Consider the following 25,260-nt stretch of genomic DNA (forward strand, 5'->3'; position numbering starts at 1 on the left):
AAGTAAAATTAAATATGACTTAAATTACTTACTTAAATATTAATTCAGGTGGGGCCCTATGTCGTGAGCCAACATCTTGTGCTTTCCTGGGAACAAACCCCATTCAACAGGGTAGGATCTCCTCCTGAGTAAACTCCACAGAGGATTGCTCATTATATATATATAAATTATATTTAGTAGAATCAAAATAATTGCATCTTCAAAGGGTCTAAAATTCTGAATCTACATAGGCTTCCGTTGTCATTCTTACCGACATTTGTGCAGCAAGACAGAACTAGGAATACAGCAAAGTGAGTGTTTGCAATATATGGTATATAAGAGAGGGAGGGAGGGAGAGGGAGAGATAGGAGAGAGAGAAAGAGATACACAGAGAAAGAGAGAGAGACAGAGATGAGAGAGAAAGATGGAGGGAGGGAGGGAGGGAGTGGGAGAGATAGGAGAGAGAGAAAGAGAGATGAGAGAGAGAAAAAGAAAGAGATACTGAGAGAGATGAGAGAGAGAGAGAGAGAGAGATAGGAATTGAGGATTTCTGGAGCTGTAGCCTTCCAATCTGCTATCAACTCCTTGCTTACATTTGGTATTAAATATTGATTTAATTAAATTAAATCAGAATTAAATGCAACTACGCAACTACGGGTGCATTCCATAGTTCTGGACTTAGGTGCAGTTTTGCAATCCTTTGCCTGTTTACTCGTAAGAAGCCCACCAAAGCTTCTGTAAAGGCGACCGTTGAAGAGACCAGCTCTAAATGAATTTAGGGGAGGAAAAAAAAAAAAACACCTCTCAGAGGAAAGTCTACAAACAGCACGAGGGAAAGGAACAAAAACACACACAGAACAAATCAGCAAAAAAAAAAAAACTTGTTTCCTATGTAAACCTTCATCTGAAAAATTACGCGGAGCCTGAAAAAGCAGGAAGGGGGTGGGGCGGGGGGAAAAGGTATGCAAAAAATAGGAAAAACAACAGCCGATGGCCAAAAGTAGCTTTTTCTTCAAGGGGACGTCTGCTAGCTATGTTAGATTCCCACTCCAATAGTTCCCAGCCAGAAAAATGATTGGAACTGGAGTGCCACAAAGCTAAAGGATCCCAGCTGAAAAAGATCAGGTTTGAGGTGGGAGGCGGGTATGTGGAAAAATCTGCAAAATGGCATCCTGGCTTTGATTACAATGCTGTGGAACGCCATCTTGTAGATGTTGGTAGCCTTAAACAGCCCAAACCACTACACAACCAGGCTAAACGTTAGTCCGGTGTTTCTCAAAACTGGGCAACTTTAAGACGAGTGGACTTCAACTCCTCAAATTCCCCAAAATTACGATGGGTGGACTTCAGCTCCCAGAATTCCCCAGCCAGCATGCTTTAAGATGTGTGGACTTCAGCTCCCAGAATTCCCCAGCCAGCATGCTTTAAGATGCGTGGACTTCGACTCCCAGAATTCCCCACCACCTAGCATGCTTTAAGCCCCATGGACTTCAGCTCCCAGAATTCCCCAGCCAGTACGCTTTACATGGAAGGTGGCTGGGGAATTCTGGGAATTGAAATCCACCCGTCTTAAAAGTTACGAGTTTGAGAAACGCTTACTGGACTTTTCTTTCAACCAGTTAAAATGGGGCAATCCCATACCTGCTTAGCATCTGCCACAATACGTGGGTTTAAAAGTGCTTAAGATTTGGCAGGTTGCACAGTGTGTTTTGGGCTTTTCATGGCTCGTGAGAAATGGAGGGGGGGTGGGATGGGCAGGGAAAGGATGCACCTCTCAAAATATTCTGGAGAAGGGCTGACTTTTTTCTGCAAAGAAACCTGCAGAGTTGCCTCTTCAGCAGGTGGCAGATAGGAAAGATCTTCTTAAACACAACCAGCCTTGAAGCTCTTACAGCAACTATATCACAATTGTTCTTGCATCGGGAGCTTCTAAAATATTTATACCCTGATAGTCACCGGGAGACGGACGCAGCAAGGACCACAAGACCACACAGCAGCCGGTGGAAACAGACACATACATACACTGTGAACTAACCACAGTAATTAGGAGCTCATTGCTTCACAGCAAACGAAGGGCGCACACATACAGACACGATCATAAAAAAATACGGGTCCCGGAAGCTCTTCGGATACCGGAGAACTCAGGACGAGGTTAAAGGGACGTCGAGATCTTTAGTACACGACGTCGGGAGGACACCAAGGCGTATCCGGGTAGAGCAAGCAATGGATGGAGCGAAACCTAGAAGAAGAAGAAAAAATACGGGTGTTGGGAGGAACGTCAAAGAAGGACACAGCCAGATCAGTATCAGCGTACAACTTGTGATCTAAATTGTAACGTCTTGGGGGGGATGTGATTGCTTTGTGCGACCTTCTGATGAGCAATGTCAACGCGGAAGCCAGATTCACTTAAGGACCGCCCTACTAGCTTAACAAAGGCAGCAAGGAAGGTCGCAAAAGGGGGCAAAGCTCCCTTAACAACCGTCTTGCTTAGCCATGGAAATTTTGGGCTTGGTTGCGGTTGTTAAGTCGAGGACTGCCTGTGTGGTGTGAAAGGCCACTGCAAATACCTGCGGATGCCCAACAGGTTGCAGAACTAAATCTCACAATTTGGAAGTAAATCCTTTGAAGCCAGAGGGACTTCTGACAAAATCTATCTTTCTATCTATCTATTTATCTATCTATCTATCTATCTATCATCTATCTATCTACAGTATCTTCTATCTATCTTCTATCATCTATCTATCATCTATCGATCTATCATCTATTATTTATCATCTGTCTATCAATCATCTGTCTATCATTTATCTATCATCTGTCTATCAATCTATCTATCTATCACCTATCTATCTGTCTATCTGTCTGTCTGTCTATCTATCTATCTATCATCTATCTATCTACAGTATCTTCTATCTATCATCTATCATCTATCTATCATCTATCGATCTATCATCTATCTATTATTTATCTATCATCTGTCTATCTATTATTTATCTATCATCTGTCTATCATCTGTCTATCAATCTATCTATCTATCATCTGTCTGTCTGTCTATCTATCTATCATCTATCTATCTATCTATCTATCTATCTATCTATCTATCTATCTCTCCCTCCCTCCCTCCCTCCCTCCCTCCATCATCCATATCTATCTATCTATCTATCTATCTATCTATCTATCTATCTATCTATCATCTATCTATCTATCCATATCTATCTATCTATCTATCTATCTATCTATCTCCCTCCCTCCCTCCCTCCCTCCCTCCATCATCCATCTCTATCTATCTATCTATCTATCTATCTATCTATCTATCTATCTATCTATCTATCTGCAAAGATTAGGGGGGTGGAAATATCGTTGATTTTCCTTTCTGTCATTCTAACCTCTTTCCTTCATACAGTGTAAATTTCAGCTAAATCAGACAACAAACAGATGTAATTCTTACCTGGAAGGATCTTCCTCCACCGAGAAAGCCCCCTTCATATGGATGGAATTCCTCTTGTTTTCAAACATCCCATAACTCAAAGTGACCTTGGGAAAAAGTGAAAAAAATTGCAAGACTGAGCTACGAAGGCAGCAAAGAGGCACTCCTTTTTAAAACATGAAGAACAGTTGTTGGAATTGAGTATATCTACTTTAATGAAAAGAAGGACTATGGGTGACATGATAGCAGTCTTTCAATATCTCAGGGGTTGCTACAAAGAAGAGGGAGCCAAGCTATTCTCCAAAGCACCTGAAGGCAGGACAAGAAGCAATGGGTGGAAACTAATCAAGGAGAGAAGCAACCTAGAACTCAGGAAAAATTTCCTGACAATTGAGAACAATTAATCATTGGAACAGCTTGCCTCCAGAAGTTATGGGTGCTCCACCACTGGAGATTTTTAAGAAGAGACCAGATAGCCACTATCTGAAATGGGATAGGTCTCTTGCCGGAGCAGGGGGTTGGACTAGAAGACCTCCAAGGTCCCTTCCAACCCAAAATATCAATTCATTAGAACATTTATTTGTGCGTGGGGGTGGGGAGAGATGAGGATCTCCTGGCCAACTTTGTAGCCTTTCTCCCAGGATGATTTCAGCTGGGGTAAGTTTGACCCAGATTCCCAACCTCTGAACATCTGCATTTTTAAAGCTTTGTTTCTGGGCCTGGGTGATTTAAATCCTTTAGCGTTTTTACCTGCTTATGGATCTCGGATTTGGGCACTTGATGGAGATTCTCGAGATGCGAGTGGAAAAGATTACTTCGGATCAGTTTCACCCCCAGGACAGATTCTATGATGTACCCAATGGTGCAATCATCAGGGAGGCGAATCTTTTCCGCGGTGCTCATGAAGTGCCCACCGCTGGAGAGGGAGAGAGAGAAAAGGACGAGAATTGGAGAAGAGTCAGAAAAAATAGGTTTTATTATTATTCCACCTGTTCCCCATTTGAAAACCCAAAAACTCTTAACATTAAAAGCCCTTGTGTTTATATCTGTGTATGTGTAAGTGCAAACACAATTCGTTAATGTGGTTTTCCAACTTGGTGGGAATGTCAGGTGTCGCATTCAGCCGCGACTTGCTAAGCATGGGCACAATTGGGTCTCCTAAGAGGTTAAACCCAGAGCATAGGGAAATTTGGAAAATTAAGGGGGAAACTTGCTAAAACTTTGGTGTCCCAGGAAGCATCTTGCTTTATACTTTTAAGAAACGGCCTTCCACATCAAAGATGCTAAAAAGTAGCCCATAAATATTATGGAGTTTGATCTGTAAGCCACCATTGAGATGTGTCAGGGATGATTGATAAGCATACCTTGCTTATTTTTAACCCTCCAGCTTCCATATTGCAACTACTCTGCATTACTATTAATCTTCTCATCGTTCCCATCACCCATTTCCTCCCACTTATGACTGCATGACTGTAACTTGTTGCTGTATCCTTACGATTTATATTGATTGTTTCCTAGTATGATTCGATTGCTTATTTGTACTCTATGACTATCATTAAGTGTTGTACCTTATGATTCTTGACGAATGTATCTTGTCTTTTTATGTACACTGAGAACATGTGCACCAAAAACAAATTCCTTGTGTGTCCAATCATACTTGGCCAATAAAGAATTCTATTCTACTTTACACTCAACCAAAAGTAGTCTCTTACCTGGCCCAAGGGGTCATCTTCAGTGCCAGACCACGACTGATGCAGAAACCAGCACCACCAGTGGCAAACCAGAAGTGGACCGGATGCTGTGGGATGAGAAGAATCAAGAGATGAAGACTCAAGAAGGGTCTTCTTTGACACAGAAGAGCACATGGAGTCAAAGCTTTGGCCAACATCCCAGAGATAGTTGGGACCTAGAGAGAGAATCCCATCCAAAGTCTTCTCCAAGAAATGGGTGACCAGGAGAGTCCCTTCCTTCAGAAGATGCGCATGGACAACCCCGAATGTTCACCACCAAGGCCCCTCATTCTCCTTGTTGGCTTACCATCTTGTTCTCGCTGATTCTCTCGGTGGCCTGGATGGGCCTGTCCAGACTGGGTTTTCCAATGTAGATATCCTGCGTGTGAGCATAGCTGGAGAGCAGTTTGACCAACATCCGGACGTTCACGTAATTATCATCATCCACATGGCAAAACCACCTAACGCAAGGATGAAAACAAGACTGGATTAGGTCAGGAACCAGGGAATTCAAAGATGCTTAAATCACTGATCTCTGATCTATTAGGACACCAACTCAAGAACTTTAGCCTTTAAGCATTTTAACTGACCCTCAGTGGGCAGGATCACCATATTCAAGAAGAATATGTCTTTCAAGAAGGACAAAGGAGAAGAATTCAGTCCTCCATTTAAGTGTTGAACTTGCGTGGATCAAGGGGATGTCCTACATCTGAACTATCTTCCCTTCCAGAAGAAGGGTATCCAGATCCTACAGCTTTGGAAACCACGGCTTTGAATCTCCCTCCCCAACTACCCTCTTCTCTGCTCTTACTTTCGTCCGGATTCGATGAACTTGTCGTATTCCACCGCCATCTTGCAGGATAAGGCTTGGCGACTGTGCGCAGAAGAACAATTGGTGTTGATGACGTTTCCTAAAGAGAGACAACAGGAAAAAAAATATTCAATTGCCTTAAAAGACAAAGTTACTACAACTGTATTCAAAAATCCGTAACATGAGAAGGATCTTCATTAGGCCCAGCAAAGGGGATACTTTTCAAACGTTTTGCATCCTCTTTGAGGACATTGTGGTGTTCCTCAAAACAGTGATGTCCAACTATGGATATTTTTCCCGCCTACGGACCCATTTGGTTTATGATGTTCTCCATTATCCTGCATCTATCAATCCATCTTGACCATCTAGATCTCAGCTAGGGGTTTGATCCAGCCCTGTGACCAAGTTCCTCATCCCTGGATCAGAACCCTACAAGATCACTTCAAGTTCTCATACTGTATTGAGCTTATTAGCTCAATATTCAGGCACAGGACATCCTGCTGAAAATTTCAGGCTGTAAGTAGGAAAGTTCAACCAGAAGGTGGGTGGAGAAACATGCAACCATCACACCTGTCCAAGGATTTTGATACCTTTAGAGTCACACTTCCCTTGAGGAATTGGGAATATCTCCCAATTCCTCAAGACCAGAAGATGACTTGAGTAACCAACAAGAAAACCATCCTTGTTAGTAGACCCAAAGTTGCTTTGCCAAAAGGCAACTGGACTTTCTTGATTTCTTCCTTGAACCCTTTTCACTTCTCATCTGAAGGAGCTTCTTGGATGAGAAGCAAAAGAAAAAAAAACCCAATAAAGTTCAATTGCCTTTGATAAAGCAGCTTTGGGACAACCATGACCTGGATGGTGGAGAATCTCCATGTCTTTATAGTAGCTAAAGCTTCAAGCTGATTCCCGGAATATTTCCTCCCCAAAGGAGCAACCTTCTGCAGATGTTTAACTATTGGCCAAGACAAACTCAGATGCATTGTCTTCTTGTTGACCAAATGGAAGTCCTTTTGTTCCCAGCCTTAACTCAGCCAAGTGTTAACTCAGAAAGGAAAAACGTGGGAAGTGGAACAGAAAACTGGATCTTTCCCAGCCCCCTTTTAACAGGGGGAGAAGTCCTTGTCCTGCTTATTCATGCCAATCTTTTCTCATCATTTGCCACCTGCTACTCCTTTGGCTGTCTGGAGGGGAATCAATTGAAGGCATGAATAGAGCCCATTAGCATCAGAAGAATAGGAGGGCCTGGGAGGAGGAGAGGCGGGGAGGGGGGGGTCTCATTAAACACTCACTGAGTAAGTATCCACCTTCTCCCCTCATCCCCTCGGGAAAGTTAATCGCCACATTCCCTCGGAATCCCACCATTAGGATCTGTAAGAAAGGGGCATTTTCGACACCTGCCCAAAGAGGAAATCCATCAACTCACCCATTCTCTGCTTGAGTTCTTGGTCTTCGCCATCGGTGAAGATGTAGGTCTAAAAAGGAGAGGGGAGGGGAAAATATTTAGGAATATGCTGCTTTCAATCATGTCAAGCCGACGTATTAGGGCACCGAGGGTTACAAATCTAAGATTGCATTCATTCAAATCCCCCATGCAAATTGCAGCCGTTGATGGAGATTTGCATAAGCATTCTGTTGCATAAATCATGGCTTGAAGTTTATAGAGCGGGGTGCAAACCAGGCTTGGGATGTTTTTGAGTAAACGCCTCGTTGTTTTAAGCTAAGCTGTTTTGGTGCCTCTGCCCCCCACCCCCACCCCTCCCACTGTAAGCGTTCGGGTCACCAGGTTGAGTTCGCTGATATTTCAGGGAGATCTCAAGTTTTTGCACAAAGGCCCAGGAGAAGTTTTGGGGAAAAAAAAGAAAGATAAAAGCAGAAAATAAACCCAGCCTGGAGCACAAGCTTCATTTGCATTGCAAAGAGATTATTGATTAAACACTTCAAAAGCCAGGGAAGGTCAGGAGAAAAAAACGAAGAGGTGGCCGCCTTCGCCAGGTGACTGTTCACCTGTCCATCTGTTGCCTTTGGAATATTGCATTGAGGATTTGCATTAATTGGGAGATTCGGGCACGGCACACCTGCTGTGGTTCCCCCAACCCTTCCAAGGCCTGCCTGCTTCCACCTTCTGGGTTCATCTGTCCATTAAGCTGCTGTGACCACACCACAAATTCAGGGGTTGCCAACTCTGGTCTTCACCCTCCACCCACACCTGCCCCTTAGGCCCTCCTGATAACGGGTGGCAGCACCACCCCTCCTTGCCTGGAAGTGGTTCGCCTCCAACGGCCACCTGAACAGAAGCCAAAACGGGCGAAGGCCGCCCCGCCCTGCCATCTCCACCACCTGCCTGGCTGCACTTTCTTATTGACAGAGGGAGGGAGGGCCTGGCATCTGCTGCCTGTCTGGGAGGGCTGGCGGCCTGGGGGGTGGGGGTGGTGGTGGCAAGGAGTGAGGATTGTTCAGGATCTGGTTGGGAGAGATGAGAGGGAGGAAGGAAGGAAGGAAGGAAGGAAGGAAGGAAGGAAGGAAGGAAGGAAGGAGAAAAAGAGAGAAAGAAAGAAGGAAGGAAGGAGAAAAAGAAAGAAAAGGAAGGAAGGAAGGAGAAAAAGAGAAAAGGAAGGAAGGAAGGAAGGATGGACGGAAGGAGAAAAAGAAAGAAAAGGAAGGAAGGAAGGAAAAAGGAAAAGGAATGAAAGAAGGAGAAAAAAGGAAGGAAGGAGAAAAAGAAAAAGGAAGGAAAGAGAAAAAGAGAAAGAAAAGGAAGGGAAGAAGGGAAGAAAAGGAAGGAAGGAAGGACAGAAGGAACGGGGAGGGAGGGAGGAAGAAAAAGAAAAAGAAGGAAGGAGAAAAAGAAAAAAGAAAAAGGAAGGAAGGAAGAAGGAAAAGGAAGGAAGGAAGAAGGAAGAAAGAAAGAAAGAAAGAAAGAAAGAAAGAAAGAAAGAAAGAAAGAAAGAAAGAAAGAAAGAAAGAAAGTTAAGTTGCTCTCTCTAACTTGGTCCATGGGGTATTCTTCCACCCACCCACCCCTCGTTCCCATTCCATTTAAAGAACAAAAAAAAAAAGTTTTCCGCCAAAGGAAGCTGAAGGGATTTTGAACAATAGTCTTGCAGCCAACTTAAGGCAAGAGGGGAGGCTGGAACTTGCTCTCAATTAGCATACAGCTGGATTGGTTAACCAGAGGGAGGCCAGGGATGTTTGGGAAGGGTGACTACAGCCAAAAACTTGGTTTAATCGCCCGAGACAAAGAGCAAAGAAACAGGGGAGACTCACAGAGTAGGAAAACAAAGAGAAGTCCCTCCCCTCCTCTTCCTCCTCCTCCTCCTCCTCCTCTCTTCCCCACCACCACCCCATCCTGGCCCTTTGTAAAAGACCCTCAATGCCCCGTCAAGACTTCGTCCCTGCAGATTCAGAGGTCAACCCCTATGATTTATAACGTGTCTTTCCATTAAACAAAAAAAAAAACAACCCCATAAGTATGTGCAGGAAAAGAAACACAGAAAAGTTTATTGTCCTACAAACCGAGATAATTGTGCTGCGCCGTCTTGAAATAAACCATAAAACTAAACATAAACCACCATTTGCGTGTTTTAAAGAAATTGCAAAGTCAGCAAATTTTGCACCCGGTGTCCAGCCAGGGGACAAGTAGCAGTAACCTCTCTTTACCTCTCTGGCCACAAACGGTTGCATCCTCCCCTCCCAAAATTTATGCCTCCCGGTTGATCCCTGGCATCTTGCAGAGAAGCAGCTGGGGTATAAAGAAAATAAAACTTTTTTATAAAAACAAAAACAAAAAACAACAACAACCATGGCAGGCATGTGGATGAAGGCCTGGCTCATCCCCGCCTTCGTTCCATCTTCGCTTTTTTTGGCCAGGTAAGGTAAGCCATGAAGGTTCAGGTTAAGTCCTCAGCAGGACTACCCCTGGCTACAAAACTCCAGAAGGCAGCCGAACTCCTTGGCTCCCCTTGTGGCCATCTGGAGTTTTGCGTCTAAGTCCAGTAGGCCTAGTCAAGGATTAATAGCAATAACAATTGCACTTAGACTTATATACCGCTTCACAGTGCTTTCCAGCCCTCTCTAAGCAGTTTACAGAGTCAGCCTCTTGCCCCCGACAATCTGGGTCCTCATTTGACCCACCTCGGGAAGGCTGGAAGGCTGAGTCAACCTTGAGCCTGGTGAGGTTCGAACTGCCAAATTGCAGGCAACCGGCAGTCAGCAGAAGTAGCCTGCAGTACTGCATTCTGACCACTGCGCCACCATGGCCCTTCCTTCCTTCCTTCCTTCCTTCCTTCCTTCCTTCCTTCCTTCCTTCCTTCCTTCCTTCCTTCCTTCCTTCCCTCCCTCCCTCCCTTCCTTCCGTCCTTCCCACTTAGCACTTAGACTTATATACCGCTTTACAGTGCTTTTACAGCCCTCTCTAAGCAGTTTACAGAGTCAGTCTCTTTTTTTTTTTTTAATTTGATTTATATGCCGCCCTTCTCCGAAGACTCAGGGCGGCTTACAATGTGCTCAGCAATAGCCTTCATCCTTTTGTATATTTATACAAAGTCAGCTTATTGCCCCCAACAATCTGGGTCCTCATTTGACCCACCTCGGGAAGGATGGAAGGCTGAGTCAACCTTGAGCCTGGTGAGATTCGAACTGTCGAACTGCAGCCAGCAGTCAGCTGACGTGGCCTGCAGTACTGCACTCTAACCACTGTGCCACCTCGGCTCTTTAAACCGCCTTCCTGGTTATTTCAGCGTTTCTCGAAGGAAGCAACCGGGGCTTAAGGGAAAGAGAAGGACCAGGACTTCACTGGAATCGTGGCCGGCCTGCTAACCAGGAAAGGCCAGATCTGCTGAAAACCCTTGAATGGGAATTTCATAAAAAAAAAAGAAAGGAAAGGAAAGAGGGGGAGGGAAAAACCCATCATATTTACTAGATTAGATCAGGCCTGCCATCGCTAGCAACTCCGCACCCAAAAATAGCCTTGTGCTCATCCACCGCCTGCTAAAAATAGCCCAAAGGGAGACCATTATATTTTCATTTGATTAATGCCCAGGCTGCTTATCCGGAAGATGCCAAGAATCAAGCCAACGCCTCTTCTTGGAAGCAGGAGAAGCCCAGCTGAGCTGCTCCGACAGGAAGAGAACCCTGCCTTGGCGAGAGGCCTCCAGAAAACTGGACTTCCCTCCCCAGAAACTCTAAAGGTCCTGAAATGATGGAACTGCCCAGAAACTTCCCCTTTTGAGGAGATGCATGATGGTGACAATCGGAACTTGTCTCTAGAAGTTGTGAAGGTTTTTTAAAGAAGAGATTAGACAACCATTTGTCTGAAGTGGTGTAGGGTCTCCTGCTTGAGCAGTGGGCTGGACTAGAAGACCTCCAAGGTCCCTTCCAACTCTGTTATTCTGTTATTCTCCACATGTGTACCAAGATGCTACACCAGAGTCAACCCTTGGTCAACCTCTGTCAGGCACTGAAGACCAGATGCAGGTGAAGATTCAATGAAACTGCTTTATTACTAAAAGCCTCCGCGCAGGAATCTTCTCAACTCAACAGTAGACACGTGCTCGGAATTAGATAGGGTTCAAGGGCACTCAAGATGGCCGGACTTAGTTCGCTTGTGGCTACTCGGGGATTCTAGGCCGATTCCTCTTTTAACTCCGCCCCCAGCTTCTGCCACTCCTTCTCCTACACCATCCATCTTCTGTAGATCTTCCAACGCTGCTTGGAAGAGCAACGGTGTCAGCACTTCAAGCTGCATTTACTCTAGCGCTGACATAAGAAGGAGAAGCGGAGGTGTCTGGAAAGGGATGTTTGACTTTTCACCTACTTATTTTCCCTGGAGATAATATCCCCTAGGAGATGGGATGGGAGGGGGGAAATTCCTTTGAGCTGGAGCAGTAGATTAGGGGTAGAATGACTTGGAAGATGGCCAATGAGTGCAGGGGAGTGGGGAATGGAAAGGGAGGGTTTTGGGTCTGTGTTGGCTTCGATGGAGTCGGATTTTAGAATGTCGTGCTCAATAAATAGGAGTTTTCCTTCAAAGACTTTGTTTGAAATGCAATTTATTTGAGACGACCTCGAAACCTGACAAACGGTGTCCCACCAAACAGGGTCAGTTCCCTTTTAAACAAGGAGACTTTCCCATGTGGAACTTGCGGTCTCCCGCTGAAGTTCTCCCCCCGTTCCAGAGATACCACCAGACATGGCCGCTCTTGCTTCCTTGTCTCTGTCAAAGAAGAAGGGGAAACCTTGCAAATCAAAGGAGGGGAAAAGACGGTTTCTCTGCCTAGCTTGACTTTGGAGCCTTCATTGTCCAAGCATCCCAGCTTGGGGGATAGACAGGAAACCGCATTGTTTCTAAAAGGCTGCAGTTGAAAGAAACACAGGATGTATGGAGTCCTGGAGAACAATAGCCGAGTCCCATCAGAAAACAAGCCAGCCGGTCTCGCAAGGTCAGGGTTTGGGAATGGGGATCCAGGATCCCCCAGAAATAAAGACCACGAGATGGTCCTTCAGTTGGGGAGGCCCCCATCGGTGGTCAGTGGGAGTTCTCTTCTCTTTACCCTAATTTCCCCCGTGCTTTCGTGACTCATTTCCCCTTCCTGTTCACTCAAAAGGAGCCCTGTAAAATGCAAAAAAAAAAAAATGCCAACTTTCTCCAAGTTGTTGGGTTAGGGCATCCTAGAAAGAGCCAACCGGTTGGGTCCTGGGGGGGAAAGAGAGGCCTCCCCACCTTTCCTGCCGGTGCCCTTGGCAGGAACCTCTCTGGAAAACGGCCCTTTCGAGGGCACAAGATTGCAGAGTTTTGCATCAAACGCAACACCCACACAGAAACACATACATTACGTCTGCTGACCTTTGCACCAACAGCAATCTGATTTTTTTTAAGGAACTGTAATAAAGGCTGGTGAGACAATTAACCCCTTGTCTTCCTTCAGAACTTTGCAAGTTGGTCTTCTTGGGGGGAAAAAAATGGAGCCAAGAAACCTCCTGTTTTAGCAAGCTCCCGTTTTCTCCGGCTTTGCTAACCTGGTTTGTTTGTTTGTTTTTAAACCTGGGTTCTTATTCTCCTCCGTCTGCCGGATGCCCTGGTTTATTATGACCTTCAACGGACCTGCTCAACTCAAGGAGACCTTCTCCCCTTCTCTTAAGGCAGTGTTTCTCAACCTTGGTAGCTTGAAGATGGGTGGGCTTCAACTCCCAGAATCCCCCAGCCTGGGGGATTCTGGGAGTTGAAGTCCACCCATCTTCAAGCTTCCAAGGTTGAGAAACACTGTCTTAAGGGCTTCTGGGGTTATAGAAAATAATTTGGGGTCTCTGAATGAAGCTCTTTGGAAGAACGGAGCAACCCAGCGGAAACGGGTCATAGGAAGAAATATCCGTTTATCCATTTCACATTTATGTACAAGAAAGAAACCCAGGCGGTCCTTGACGTACGAGAGCTCTTTTAGTGACCAGTTACAACGGTGCTGGGAAAAAAGGATCGTTTTTCACACTTACGACCGTTGTTGCAGCATCCCTAACAGTCACCATAACCCCCCCCACTCCTTCAAATCTTTGCAAAGGCAGGAGACTTTGGCTCTCCCCCCACCCCACCCCCAAAATCCATCTGAAGCCATAGCCAAGTGACCCAAACCAGCTCGGCCGGCACTGCCAACGCAGCCAGCTGAGCCCTCCACCTGTGTTTGGAGTATAAACAGTAAGCCAAGCCGTGTTTATACTGTACACAGAAGCCATCGGGGGTGGGGTGGGGTTTAAGGGGGGGTGCGTGCCGCAGACTGCACTGCGGCACGCACCCCAGCCTGCCTGCCTGCCTCTGCCTGCCTGCTCCAGGGTAGATATTCTAGCCAAGGGGCGGGAAAAATTGGGCGTTGGAATGCGCTGGTCTGAAAACAATGCCCCCCCCACTGCAACCCCCCCCCAAGAAGGAGAAAAAAAAAACAAGAGATCCTGCAAGAAAGCGGCTCGCAAATCCGGAACCGAAGGGACAAAAGGATTGGTTTCTTATTTTTATTTATTATTTATTTTTTATATGCCACCCTTCTCCGGAGACTCAGGGCGGCTTACAATGTGCTAAGCAATAGCCTTCATACTTTTGTATATTTTATACAAAGTCAGCTTATTGCCCCCACAAACCGGGTCCTCATTTCACCCACCTTAGAAAGGATGGAAGGCTGAGTCGACCTTGAGCCTGGTGAGAATTGAACTCGCAGTAATTGCAGGCAGCTGGATGTTAAATGCTGCCTTAGTAGGAGGCATTAGCCTCCTACGCCACTCAGGCTCCTTATGATGAGGCCAAGTGTATGTGAGGGCAGGTGGGTTGGCAAGTCCGTTTGCCACCCCCCCTCCCCGACCTATGTATGAAGGAGCCTATGTCAAACATTCACGCCAGTAGAGTCCTTCGGAGCTCAAGCTGCTAGTCCTCATGTTTCGGGAAGAGGCTGCAGCCCCCAAAGAGGTTGCTAAGCAAGCATGTCCCTGATTTCACAGCCCCCCCCCCTTTTTTTTTGCCAGGATTGTTAAGCGAACCATTGAATTGTGCCTCAAGGGAAGGGAAGGGAAGGGAAGGGAAGGGAAGATAAAAGTGGGAGAAAGATAGATGAAAGAAGAAGGAAGGAATAAAGGCAGGAAAAGAAAGAAAGAAAAAGAAAGAGAGAGAGATAGAGAGAGAGAAAGGAAAAGAAAAGAAAAGGGGAGAGAAAGTGTGAGAGAGAGGAAGGAAGGAAGGAAGGAAGGAAGGAAGGAAGGAAGGAAGGAAGGAAGGAAGGAAGGAAGGAAGGAAGGAATTTCTATTTGGAGACACTTTAAGGAGCAAATCTGAACTTTCCAGGAATGTAAGTGTGCTCATTTTTTAAAAGTTTACTTTGCTCTTCTCTAAGGAGAAAAGCAAACACTTGGCCCATCCCACTTGGATCCATTTGAGAGGCTTCATCATCCCCAAGAAATGTTTTTGCAGAACTTCATCATGGGCATTTTGGTGGCAAGCACCTCTGCCAGCTCAGGTCATGGCATAGCCCAGCCCTGGCTGCAGAAACGCCCGGCCACCCACCACCTTCCTTGGGAAGGGAGGACCTCCTGGCTCTCGGCTCCTAATGCCAGGAGGAGGATCGGTTTTCTTGTGTGATCCTGTTGGGGCAAAGTTTTCACCGCATCAGGAATTTGGCAAGGGAGCTTCCCGCCACTTTCCTGGTTCGCCCCAGTTCCTCTCTCTGGCTGGCCAAGTTTTTAAGCTCTGAATTAGCTGTCAGAAGTTATTTCTCCATGATGGAGGAGGAGGAGGAGGACGAGGAAGGAGGAAGGAGGAGGATTGTTGGGGTTTTTAGTCCTCTCTGAGCTTGGCTGTTTTCTTGCAGAAGTTTCATTATCTAACTAGGGAACATCATCAGTACTAGAAGGGAGTGGGGTTTGCAGGGAGGAGGAGGAGGAGGAGGAGGAGGAGGAGGAGGAGGAGGAGGAGGAGGAGGAGGAAGAGGAGGAGGAGGAGGAGGAGGAGGAGGAAAGGAAACCATCCTCTCCCTGTTTTTTGACAGGGGAGGAGGTGGATGGATGCATAGATAGATAGATAGATAGATAGATAGATAGATAGATAGATAGATAGATAGATAGATATGATAGACAAACAGACAGACAGACAGACATTGACATAGACAGACATAGATATAGATATAGATATAGATATAGATATAGATATAGATATAGATATAGATATAGATATAGATATAGATATAGATATAGACATAGGGATGGATGGATGAATGATCAATAGACAATAAATACAGAGATATAGATACATACAGAGTTGGTTGGATGGATAGAGAAATAGAACGATATAGGTTCTATCTACCAAAATCTCCATCACTAAGCAAGTCTGCTCTTAAGAGAGTCAGCCTGATTTTACACCCTTTTTTGTTATGTTTGTTAAGTGAATCCAGCTACATTTTTTTAAAAAAATCCTCTTGCAAACTCCTCTAAAAAGTTCAAGATTTTCAGGTCTGCCTTTCCATCCTTACTATCCCTGTTATCATCCCTATCATCATCATCATCATCATCATCATCATCATCATCATCATCATCATCATCATCAACAACAACAACTTGACTTTTCTAAACGTCACAGTATTCAAATTCTAAAATGCCAATGCCACTATCCAAACAGGCCTGGGATTAAATAATAATAATAATAAAATAATAATAGCACCCGGAGGTAGAGTGGATCTTCCTGTCTAACCTATCAATTCAACTCCCCAAGATATCTTGAAAGATACCCGCCATCGGCCTTCCTTCTTAGAAGGAAAACCTTTTCTTTTCTGTCAACTTGACCAAAGATTTTTTTGTGCCACCAGTCTTCTTCCTCGTCTGTTGGCTGATTTTGCGGTTTTGCAGAACTGCTCCCTGCAGAGACTTCTGCCTAACAGCTCAAGCTTCAACCACAGGAAGGAAGAACGTAAGCTGAGGTTCCACTTCTTGTAATAACTAACTGTTTTCGAAGCGCTCGGAGCAACCGAAAAGGAAGATAACTTTTAAAAGACTTAAACAGGAAAGGTTGCAGCACAGACAATGCATTTTTTTTGCCTCGAGCCCAAAGCCCATCTGACTTTGCACACCTTGCAAACTGCAAATGCTGTTAGCTGCTCTGACCATCCCTCATCTCGACATCTGCTAAGTAACTTAACACAGCACACACGTTTTTCTTTCATGTCTACTTGTGGACCAAAGGAAGGAAACTCTGGTTAATTTCACCCATTCAGCACAAAAACACGGGCTCATCCCACCCTCCGCCATCCCAGTCTCAAATCTGCACATAAACACTCGGTGTTTGTTCTCAATGGTTGCAATGGGGAATCCTGGTGAAACTAGCAAAGTTTGCTTGATGCTGGTTAGTTTCTCCAGAAGGATCAAAAAAGAGGCTGCATTTCCATGTTGGGAATTGCTTAAGCCTATAGTTTTCTTGGTGGTTTGCAAAACAAGTCAAATCCAAGGTTTAGGAAGCCCAATTCCAGTTGGCCTGATGAAGCAAAACAAATGAAGCATGAGATAATAGATTAAGGATGTGCGGTCCAGGTGGAAAACTGTGTTAACCTACAAGGGCAAGCTATTTAATATTTAACCATCAAATAAGGATGACTCCTGCCTGGTAATGATCTGTGCCTTAAAAGAAGGGGAGGAAAGAGTGATTTACCAGGGTGGGTGGGGGGAATTTCAGGGAAGACGATACTCGTCACAGATGGCAGCGCCTCGGGAATTTCCAAAGCGCCTCAAAAATCTCCACCTTCTCAGTCTGAAAAGACCCAAAAGAGGAAGAACTGAGATAAAAAAAAACAGAAGCTCAGCTCGACGAGAAGGAGTTCTTTTGATGCTTAACTGCAGGCCCTTTGCAAAATGCAGCAGAGGTCAAAAGTTTGAGTCCTGCTTGGCAATCTTTGAACCGGCTGGAGATGATGCTTTTCCTGAACGCAGATGGGGGCACGGAGCACGCTTCTGCTTCCCCAAAATTGGCCACAGGCTGGGCAGCGTTCAGATGTTCTTAACCCATGGATTTTGGGGGATCCGTGAAAAGTGACCTGCGACTTTCATCCACACACACACACCCCAGTGCTGAGAGAAACATCTGGATCTGGTTTCTCAACCCGGGACACTGGAAGATGGAGGGGAGGGAAGAACTCCCAGAATTCCCCACCCAGCTATGTTTGTTAAGACTTCAACAAGCATATCTGGCTGGGGAATTCTGGGCTTAGATTAGAGTTGGAAGGGACCTTGTAGGTCATCTAGTCCAACCCACCCACCCCCCATCTACCCAGGCAGGAGATCCTGCCTACATCATTTCTGACAAATGCCAGTCCAGTCTGGGAATTGAAATACATCCGTCTTCCAGTTATCCGGGGTTGAGAAACACTGTGTTAGAGGAAAAATCAAAACCAGATAGGGGAAAAAAACTCAGCCTCTCATTGATGGGCGCAGGTAAGGGACCTGGAGAGAGAGAATGAAAGATCCCAGCTTCATTAAAGCAAGAGCCTTGGTGGTGCCAGCAGACTAAAGTGCTGTTAAGCAGCACCAGCTGCCTGCAATTACTGCGAGTTCGAATCTCACCAGGCTCAAGGTTGACTCAGCCTTCCATCCTTCTGAGGTAGGTAAAATGAGGACCCAGTTAGTGGGGGCAATAAGCTGACTTTGTATAAATATACAAAAGTATGAAGGCTATTGCTTAATGCATTGTAAGCCGCCCGGAGTCTCCAGAGAAGGGCGGCATATAAATCGAACCAATCAATCAATCAATCAATCAATCAATCAATCAATCTCTCCCTCCCACCCCACTGCTATCATCCACACAATGGTTGTAGCGCTTTATGATTCTTAAATGCTTTTTCCAAAGAATTTCTTCCATCAAGGAGAGATGTTGTTTTGGAAAGTCACTAAGTAGGTTTGTGTGTTTACACACACCGGTGTGCGTCTTTTGGGGGGGGGGGAAGCTACAAGGGAACAATCCTTGTGCGCCAACCTTGCATTTTAGCTGGCAACTCCAGTTTTTGCAGAAAGTTGCATCCTTCCAGCCAACTGCAAAGTAATAAAGGACACCGTTGAACAGATTAACACCACCTAGGAGGATATGAGTATAAGAGGGGGGAAGTGATGTTCATAGCAATGAGTTGAGGGGGAATTCGCTAAGGATGAGGACAGCATCCTCAGGATGAAAAGAGACAGGTTGACTGACGACCCACAATTGTGACCCCCACATTCCTGTTAACGAGAAACATTTGCCCCATTTTACGACCTCGCCAGCCCCCAGTTGTTAAGCGAATCAGTAGTTACGAAGTGAACCTGGCTTCCACATTGACTTTTCCCCTTGGGAGGTCACAAAAAGACACGGCAACGGTCACAACTGTGAGCCCAATGGCCAAGCATCTGAATTTTGATCACGGCGGGGAGGGGGGGGGGAAAGAGGTCATAACAGCGGAGGTCGCAACTGTGGAAAAAAGGTTCCTTTTTTTCAGTCCCGTTGTAACTTCGAACGGTCCCTAAATGAAGTGTTGTAAGTCAAGGACTACCTGCAAATGCTATTTGAGGGGGGGACGGGGGGGGATGGGCAGGTGGAGGGCTCAGGAAGAGGATAGGCTGAAGCTGGGGAAAAGGCCCTCAAAAACAGAAATGCAGAGGGGGTTTCAGCCCCCCCCCCTCCTGCTTGCCCCATAAGTGAGATATTTCAGAACAAGAGATTTCGGTGGGTCCCGTCTGCTCTCTGGTCCACCCGGCCCCTCATCTCTATGCAACCTGACCTGGATCCTGCTAGCTCCAGCTTGCCTCCCCCCACCACCCCTCCTCAACGCCCCCCACCCCGGCGTTTTCCCACGGCTGAAGTACCACACAAGCGGCAGCCGGGGACTCTTTCCTCGGCCCCCGAGAGAAAAGAGGCTTTGTTAGCTTGCCTAGGGAGACAGCGTGAGAGCTGAGCCGCCAAGCGCTGGGAAGCCCAAAGGACAAACGAGGTGGAACAAACTCTCTTCTCTCCCCCCCCTCCTCCTCCCCCCAAAAAAACGAGGCCGAATGGCTGGGAAAAAAGGGGGAGCCGTTCCCAAGATGGGGGCCTGTTGCTGCCTCCTAGAGAACCGCAGCAGCTGGCCATCCAAATTTCAGCTTTTTCCTCCAACTGGGCCTGCAGAATGCAAAGTTTCCGCAAGTCTACCAATCCGATCAGGTGTGATACGGCTCTAAATCTACAGACGTTGATGGGAGGGCCCATCAACATCTCCAGGCTGGCCCCTTCTAGGTATGTACGACCACCATTCTCAATCCCTCCCCATTATGGGGCCTGTAGTCCTACCACTCTGCAAAGGAGAAAGCTCAATAAAGATGTCTATACTTCTAGGAGCATCTCCGCTTCTTCAAACTGCGCTCCCTTCTAGGACTGATGATGTTACTTAGTTGGGTTATGAAACGTCTGGAAGGAAACCACTAAGCTCGGAGAGCCCCAGGCACCCCACAGTCGTCCTCCTTCTTCCTCCCTTCTTCCTTTAGCAATTAAGCTAAAGCTGCTTAATTGCTTAATTTACAAGACTTTAAGACTCGATAAATGCTGAAAAGTAAAACCAAGGATGGCAATGGAAGAGTTAAGCTAACTCTGCAAATCCCACCTCCTTCTAGCACTGATGATGTTACCTAGTTGGGTCATGAAATGTCTGGAATAAACCACTAAACTCAGAGAGCACCAAGGACCCTACAATCTTCTTCCTCCTCCTCCTCCGCCGCTCCACAAACCCTTCTAGCACTGATGTTACCTAGTGTGGTAGTGAAAGGTCTACAAGAAAGCCACCAAATTCAGAGAACACAAGGGCCCCGCTATCATTGTCGTTCTCCTCCTCCTCCTCATCTCTGCAAATCCCACCTCCTTCTAGCACTGATGATGTTACCTACTTGGGTCATGAAATGTCTGGAAGAAAAGCACTAAGCTCAGAGAGAACCAAGGACCCCCATAGTTCTCCTCCTCTTCCTCCTCCTCCACGCTGTACATCCTCCTCCCTTCTAACCTGATGATGTTACCTATCTGGATAATGAAACGTCTGCCAAGAAGCCACCAAGCATCCCACAGGAAAGAGACTGTGGGCCAACATCTCTTTCCTCTTTTGTGAGAGGTTACAAGAAGGCCCAAAATTGCTTTACATCTCTGCGGATGAAGGCCGGAGAAAGGTAAATCAAAAGCGTGCTTAAAAGTTACCCTCCTTTTCGCCCTAAACCAGGCTGAGAACTTTTTCTTCTTCTTCTTTGAAGTTAAAGACCAGACTTCCACTTTCTAATTTGACAAGCTCAAAGGCCATTTCATGGTCCCCCAGCACTGTCTCCTTGGGGGGGGGGAGAGAGGGTCCGGGGGGGGGGCAGGATGAATAAAAACAGGCAACTCAGACAAAAGGAGAATTTGTAATTCTGATGGCTGGGATCCCGAGGTAACCTGGTTTTAAACAATTCAAGCAACTCCCTAAAGCTCCGGCCACAAAGGGGGAGGGGTGCTGCCATTCCCCACTCTTATTGTTCCTCTGCATTTTATATTGTTGGGGGGTTTTGGGGGTGGGAGATGTGGGGGAAGAAATACTATTATTCTGGTTCTCCTTCCTTAGAGAAACCAGCAACGCTCTTTTTAACAGTCTTGTCACAACGACCACATTTTCTTGGGAAGGAAATAAAAAGGACAAACTGGAAAAGGGGGGCAGATTTGACATCAGTTTGTAAGGATTTTTTTAAAAAATAAAATGAATTGCTTATGTCTACGACTTTGTTTCTCAAAGGAAAAATTCAAGCGCAAAAAAAAAAAAAAAAAAACCAGAGCAAAACTTTATAAAAACGAATAAAGAACCATTTTCTGAAATAATGGGCCATCCTTTAAAATGAAGGGTACTGCATCTTTAGCTGATGTTTGCTAAAAAAATTTTTTGGGGGAAAGGATTTATTACCCTCTGTTCCTGCTTATAAACCCTCTTTGGAACATGCCATTCCCTGCAAATACAACTTTGCAAAAGTGCAGTGAATTTTTTAGCCTCTTTATCAGAGTTGGGAAGCGATAAAAATTCAGCTGATTCAGATCCAGAGCCCAGGCCGAGCCTGAACATCTGTTCAACCTGCACAGCGCAAACGGACAAACATTAATGCACACCTGTGCCAGTGTGTTGTTTGTTTGTGTGTGCAACCCTTACAGAACCAGAGTTGTTGAATCGAGGACAGTTCACGAAACAAGCCAGGTTTTGCTTAGTTTGGGGGGGGGGTCAGGTGTCGCACGAACTTTAAACAACGGCAGACGATAGACTAAATCTTAGCTAAACAAACCATAGTTTAGCCCGTGGTGGGAATGTGGTTTTTAAGGTCAGGAGAAAAACCAATCCAGAGATGATTAGATTTCACCCTTTCTGAGGTTCACAAACTTGCCGTCCCCGTCCCTGTCCCCACCTCTCCCCGAAGGTCAATCAGATTCCTCTCAACCATTTTCAACAAATGATACCAATTAAAAAAAAACACGACATCACGACCCCCTCCTTTCCCCAATACCCATGGTTCACAGTTTCGGGAGGAGGAGCATGGGTTCAATTGTTGCAAGGATGGAGGAAGGGCCATCGGACCAAGTCAAAAACGTCAAAAACTGTATGACAATAGAGTGACTTCCTAGGCTTTCTCGAACACAATGTAAACAGAGTCCATCTGTTTTGTCATGGCCTTTTACGCAAGGGTGAAATCCAGCAGGTTCTGACAGGTTCTGGAGAACCGGTAGCGGAAATTTTGAGTAGTTCGGAGAACCGGCAAATACCACCTCTGGCTGGCTCCAGAGTGGGGTGGGAATGGGGATATTTTGCAATATCCTTCCTCCAGGAGTGGGGAGGGAATGGGGATTTTGCAGTATCCTTCCCCTGCCACACCCACCGAGCCACGCCCACCAAGCCACACCACGCCCACCAAGCCACGCCCACAGAACCAGTAGTAAAAAAAAAATGTGGATTTCACCACTGCTTTTACGCCTCTTTTTGAGGTCCTAAATGAGATGCTGTAAGGTTTTTGGGTGTGTTTGTTTTTTAACCAATTTAAAGCTTTGATACGAGCAGATGACGCTCGCACAGATCTACACGGAAGCCAGCTTTCCTCCATCTGCTGCTAGCAAGCCAAGCGAGACGGCCTACAATGTCACTTGAAATAGGGGAGGGGACATAACACTAGGCATAGGGAGGGTGTGAACATGCAGCCACTTTTACCAACTGTCTCCAGCAAGGAAGAAAATGAGGGGAAAGAGCTTATTCTAGAGCCTCGGAGCAGGGTTTGCTCCCCTCCCCCGGATACCAGTTAGTGCAGCCCCTCTCCCCCCCCCCTCCACCATTGCCCAATTCATGCATTTAAAGCAGGGGTGTCAAACTCGATTTCATTGAGGGCCGCATCAGGGTTTTGTTTGACCTCAGAGTGGGGGGGGTGGGGAGGGAGCTGGGGATGGCATGGCCAGGGTAGGAGTGGCCAGCTTGACATCACTCGTGACGGGGGGGGGGGGCAGCTACGGTGGCCCGAGCCAGCGAAAATGGACTGCCAGTGAAAACGGGCTGCCAGCGAAAGTGGGCTGCCAGCGAAAACGGGCTGCCAGCGAGAATAGGCTGCCAGTGAAAACGGGCTCTTGAGCTCCGTTTTCGGGCTGCGATGGCTTCCTGCAACCCTCTGCCAGCAAAATCGGAGCCTGGCAGAGGCAACGAGGGCCAGTCCTTTGCTGTTTCCAGGTTGGCCAGATCTAAGCATCCTGCGGACCGGATCCTGCCCAACAGGCTTTTGAGTTTGACACCCCTGATTTGAAGGCAGCACTGGCTGCATTCATTCACACAACCCTTCAACCCCATTCCTGAATTCTAGCCCTGTTCCCACAATCAGGGGTTTAGGTTAGAGCCCCTCAGGAAAGCTCCCCGCACAGAAGTCAATTCCCACCTGCAACCTGCCTTAGCCTTGACTTAAACCAACGCAGCATCTTTCATTTCATTTATTTATTTTCATTTATTGGATTTGTATACCGCCCTATTCTGGAAGGACTCTCCTCCTCCTCTCTTACAGGAGAACCCACCCTCCCTCCCTCCCTCCTCGGCGCTCCAGAAGGCGAAGCTCCGATCCCCCACCGCCGGCCAAGAAGTCTTTACCCGGGAGACCCCTGAGCATGCACAGAGTGCAAAGCAGGCGGGCCCCCGGATTCTAACCGCCTCCGGCTGCCGCGCGAAGGGGAAAGAGAGCGGCGGGAGGCGGCAGGGGGAAGGCAGCGCGGGCCGGAGCGTGCCTCCTCACTTTCCAGCCCCGGGGCCAGAGGCGGGGCGGGCGGAGATCAAGGCGCCCAGCCTGCCTCGACTCGCCCACCCACCCGCCGCCCGCTCCCGTGGCACGGCGGGCCCTCCCTACCCATCGCTGCAGGCACCCGCGCTTTTGCGAGCGCTCGGGCTGGGGACAGGCGGGCAAGAGCGCCTCTGGTCTAGTGCAGAGGGCCGGCCTGTCCGGGGAAATGCCCCGAGCGTCGCTCCTTCCAGCACCTGGATAGCGGCCAGTGACAGTAGAGTCGGAAAGGGACCTTGGAGGTCATCTAGCCGAACCCTCTGCTCCACGCAGGAGACCTGTGCTAGGGATGGGTTCCCAAGAGGGGGGTTTCAAAGCAAAGCAGCCGCTCCCCCTCCCCAAAGGGGGACCCCCGGACCCCACTCACCATCTCCTTGTTGCGCGAGATCCAGGTGTCCAGCAGCAGCTCCAGCCGCGCCTTATGGAACTTCTTGGTGGTCTTGACGGCGATGAAAACGTCCCGGGGCGAAATCTCTTCCCGGGCGGGGGGGCGGTTGCTGCTGCTGCTCGTTGCCCCCGCCGGCTTCTCTCTTGGCCCGGCTGAGCTGGCTGAAGTAGCCGCTGAAAGAGCCCGCGGGCGGCCGAGGGTCCCGTCCGGGGGTCTCCCCGCTCCTCAAGCGGCGCAGCAGAGCCCCCTGCCCGCCCCCCAGGCTGAAGCCCTGGCCCTGCGGCTGCTCCCCCATCAGCACCAGCAGGCAGGTCAGCGTGGAGCCCAGCAGCGAGAGCAGCAGCTTCTGCCCGCAGCCGGTCAGCATCGCGGCCCCGAGATCGTCCCGCGCCCGCGTTTCGGCCGGACCCGCGTCCTGTCCCGGCTCCGCCCGGCTTTTAAAACCTCCCTCCGCCTCCGCCCCCCGCCCCCCGCCCCGCCCACCGATATAAAAGAGAAAGGGAGGGCTGGGGACCAGGCGGCGGCGGGAAGGGGGGGGGTCTCGGGTCTCCCACGTGGGGGTGGGGTGAGGGAGTGGAAGGAGGGAAGTGTGAAGGGGGCGGTGAAAAGAAAACAACGTTTTTTTTTTCTTTCTTTCTTTCCTCCTTCCTTCCCTCTCTCTCTTTCTTTTCTTCTTTTCTTTTTCTTCTTTTCTTTCTTTGCTTTTCTTTCTTTCTTCCGTCCTTCCTTCCTTCCCCTCTCTCTTTTCTTTTCTTTCCTTTTTCCTTCCTTCCGTCTTCCTTTCTTTTTTCTTTCTTTCTTTTTCCTTCCTTCTCTCTCTCTCTCTTTCTTTCTTTTCTTTCTTTCCTTCTTCCTTCCTTCCTTCCTTCCTTCATTCTCTCTCTCTCTTTTTCCTTCTCTTTTTTATCCACAGACTTTCCTTCCTTCCTTCCTTTTCTTTTCTTCTTTTCTTCCTTTCTTCCTTTCCTTTTTCCTTCCTTCCTCTCTCTCTCTCTCTCTCTTTTCCTTCTCTTTTTTATCCACAGACTGTTTCCTTTCTTTCTTTCTTTCTTTCTTTCTTTCTTTCTTTCTTTCTTTCTTTCTTTCTTTCTTTCTTTCTTTCTTTTCTTTTCTTCTTTTC

The 25,260-nt window shown here is 47.2% G+C and overlaps 1 protein-coding gene across 1 annotated transcript; it reads right to left on the reverse strand.

The window, feature by feature from the left end:
- Positions 1-703: 703 nt before the first annotated feature.
- Positions 704-24,507, reverse strand: LFNG (LFNG O-fucosylpeptide 3-beta-N-acetylglucosaminyltransferase). Its single transcript, XM_070954952.1, is given in 9 exon segments — positions 704-2,218; positions 3,425-3,510; positions 4,154-4,319; positions 5,116-5,201; positions 5,441-5,594; positions 5,945-6,044; positions 7,371-7,419; positions 24,120-24,240; positions 24,242-24,507. Coding segments are annotated over 9 exon segments (1,095 nt in total). The 3' UTR covers positions 704-2,151.
- Between the last annotated feature and the right edge of the window lie 753 nt (positions 24,508-25,260).

This window comes from Pituophis catenifer, unplaced genomic scaffold (assembly GCF_029215685.1).
Source record: "Pituophis catenifer annectens isolate HBS135680 unplaced genomic scaffold, rPitCat1.0.hap2 SCAF_16, whole genome shotgun sequence".
Classification (NCBI taxonomy): domain Eukaryota; kingdom Metazoa; phylum Chordata; class Lepidosauria; order Squamata; family Colubridae; genus Pituophis; species Pituophis catenifer.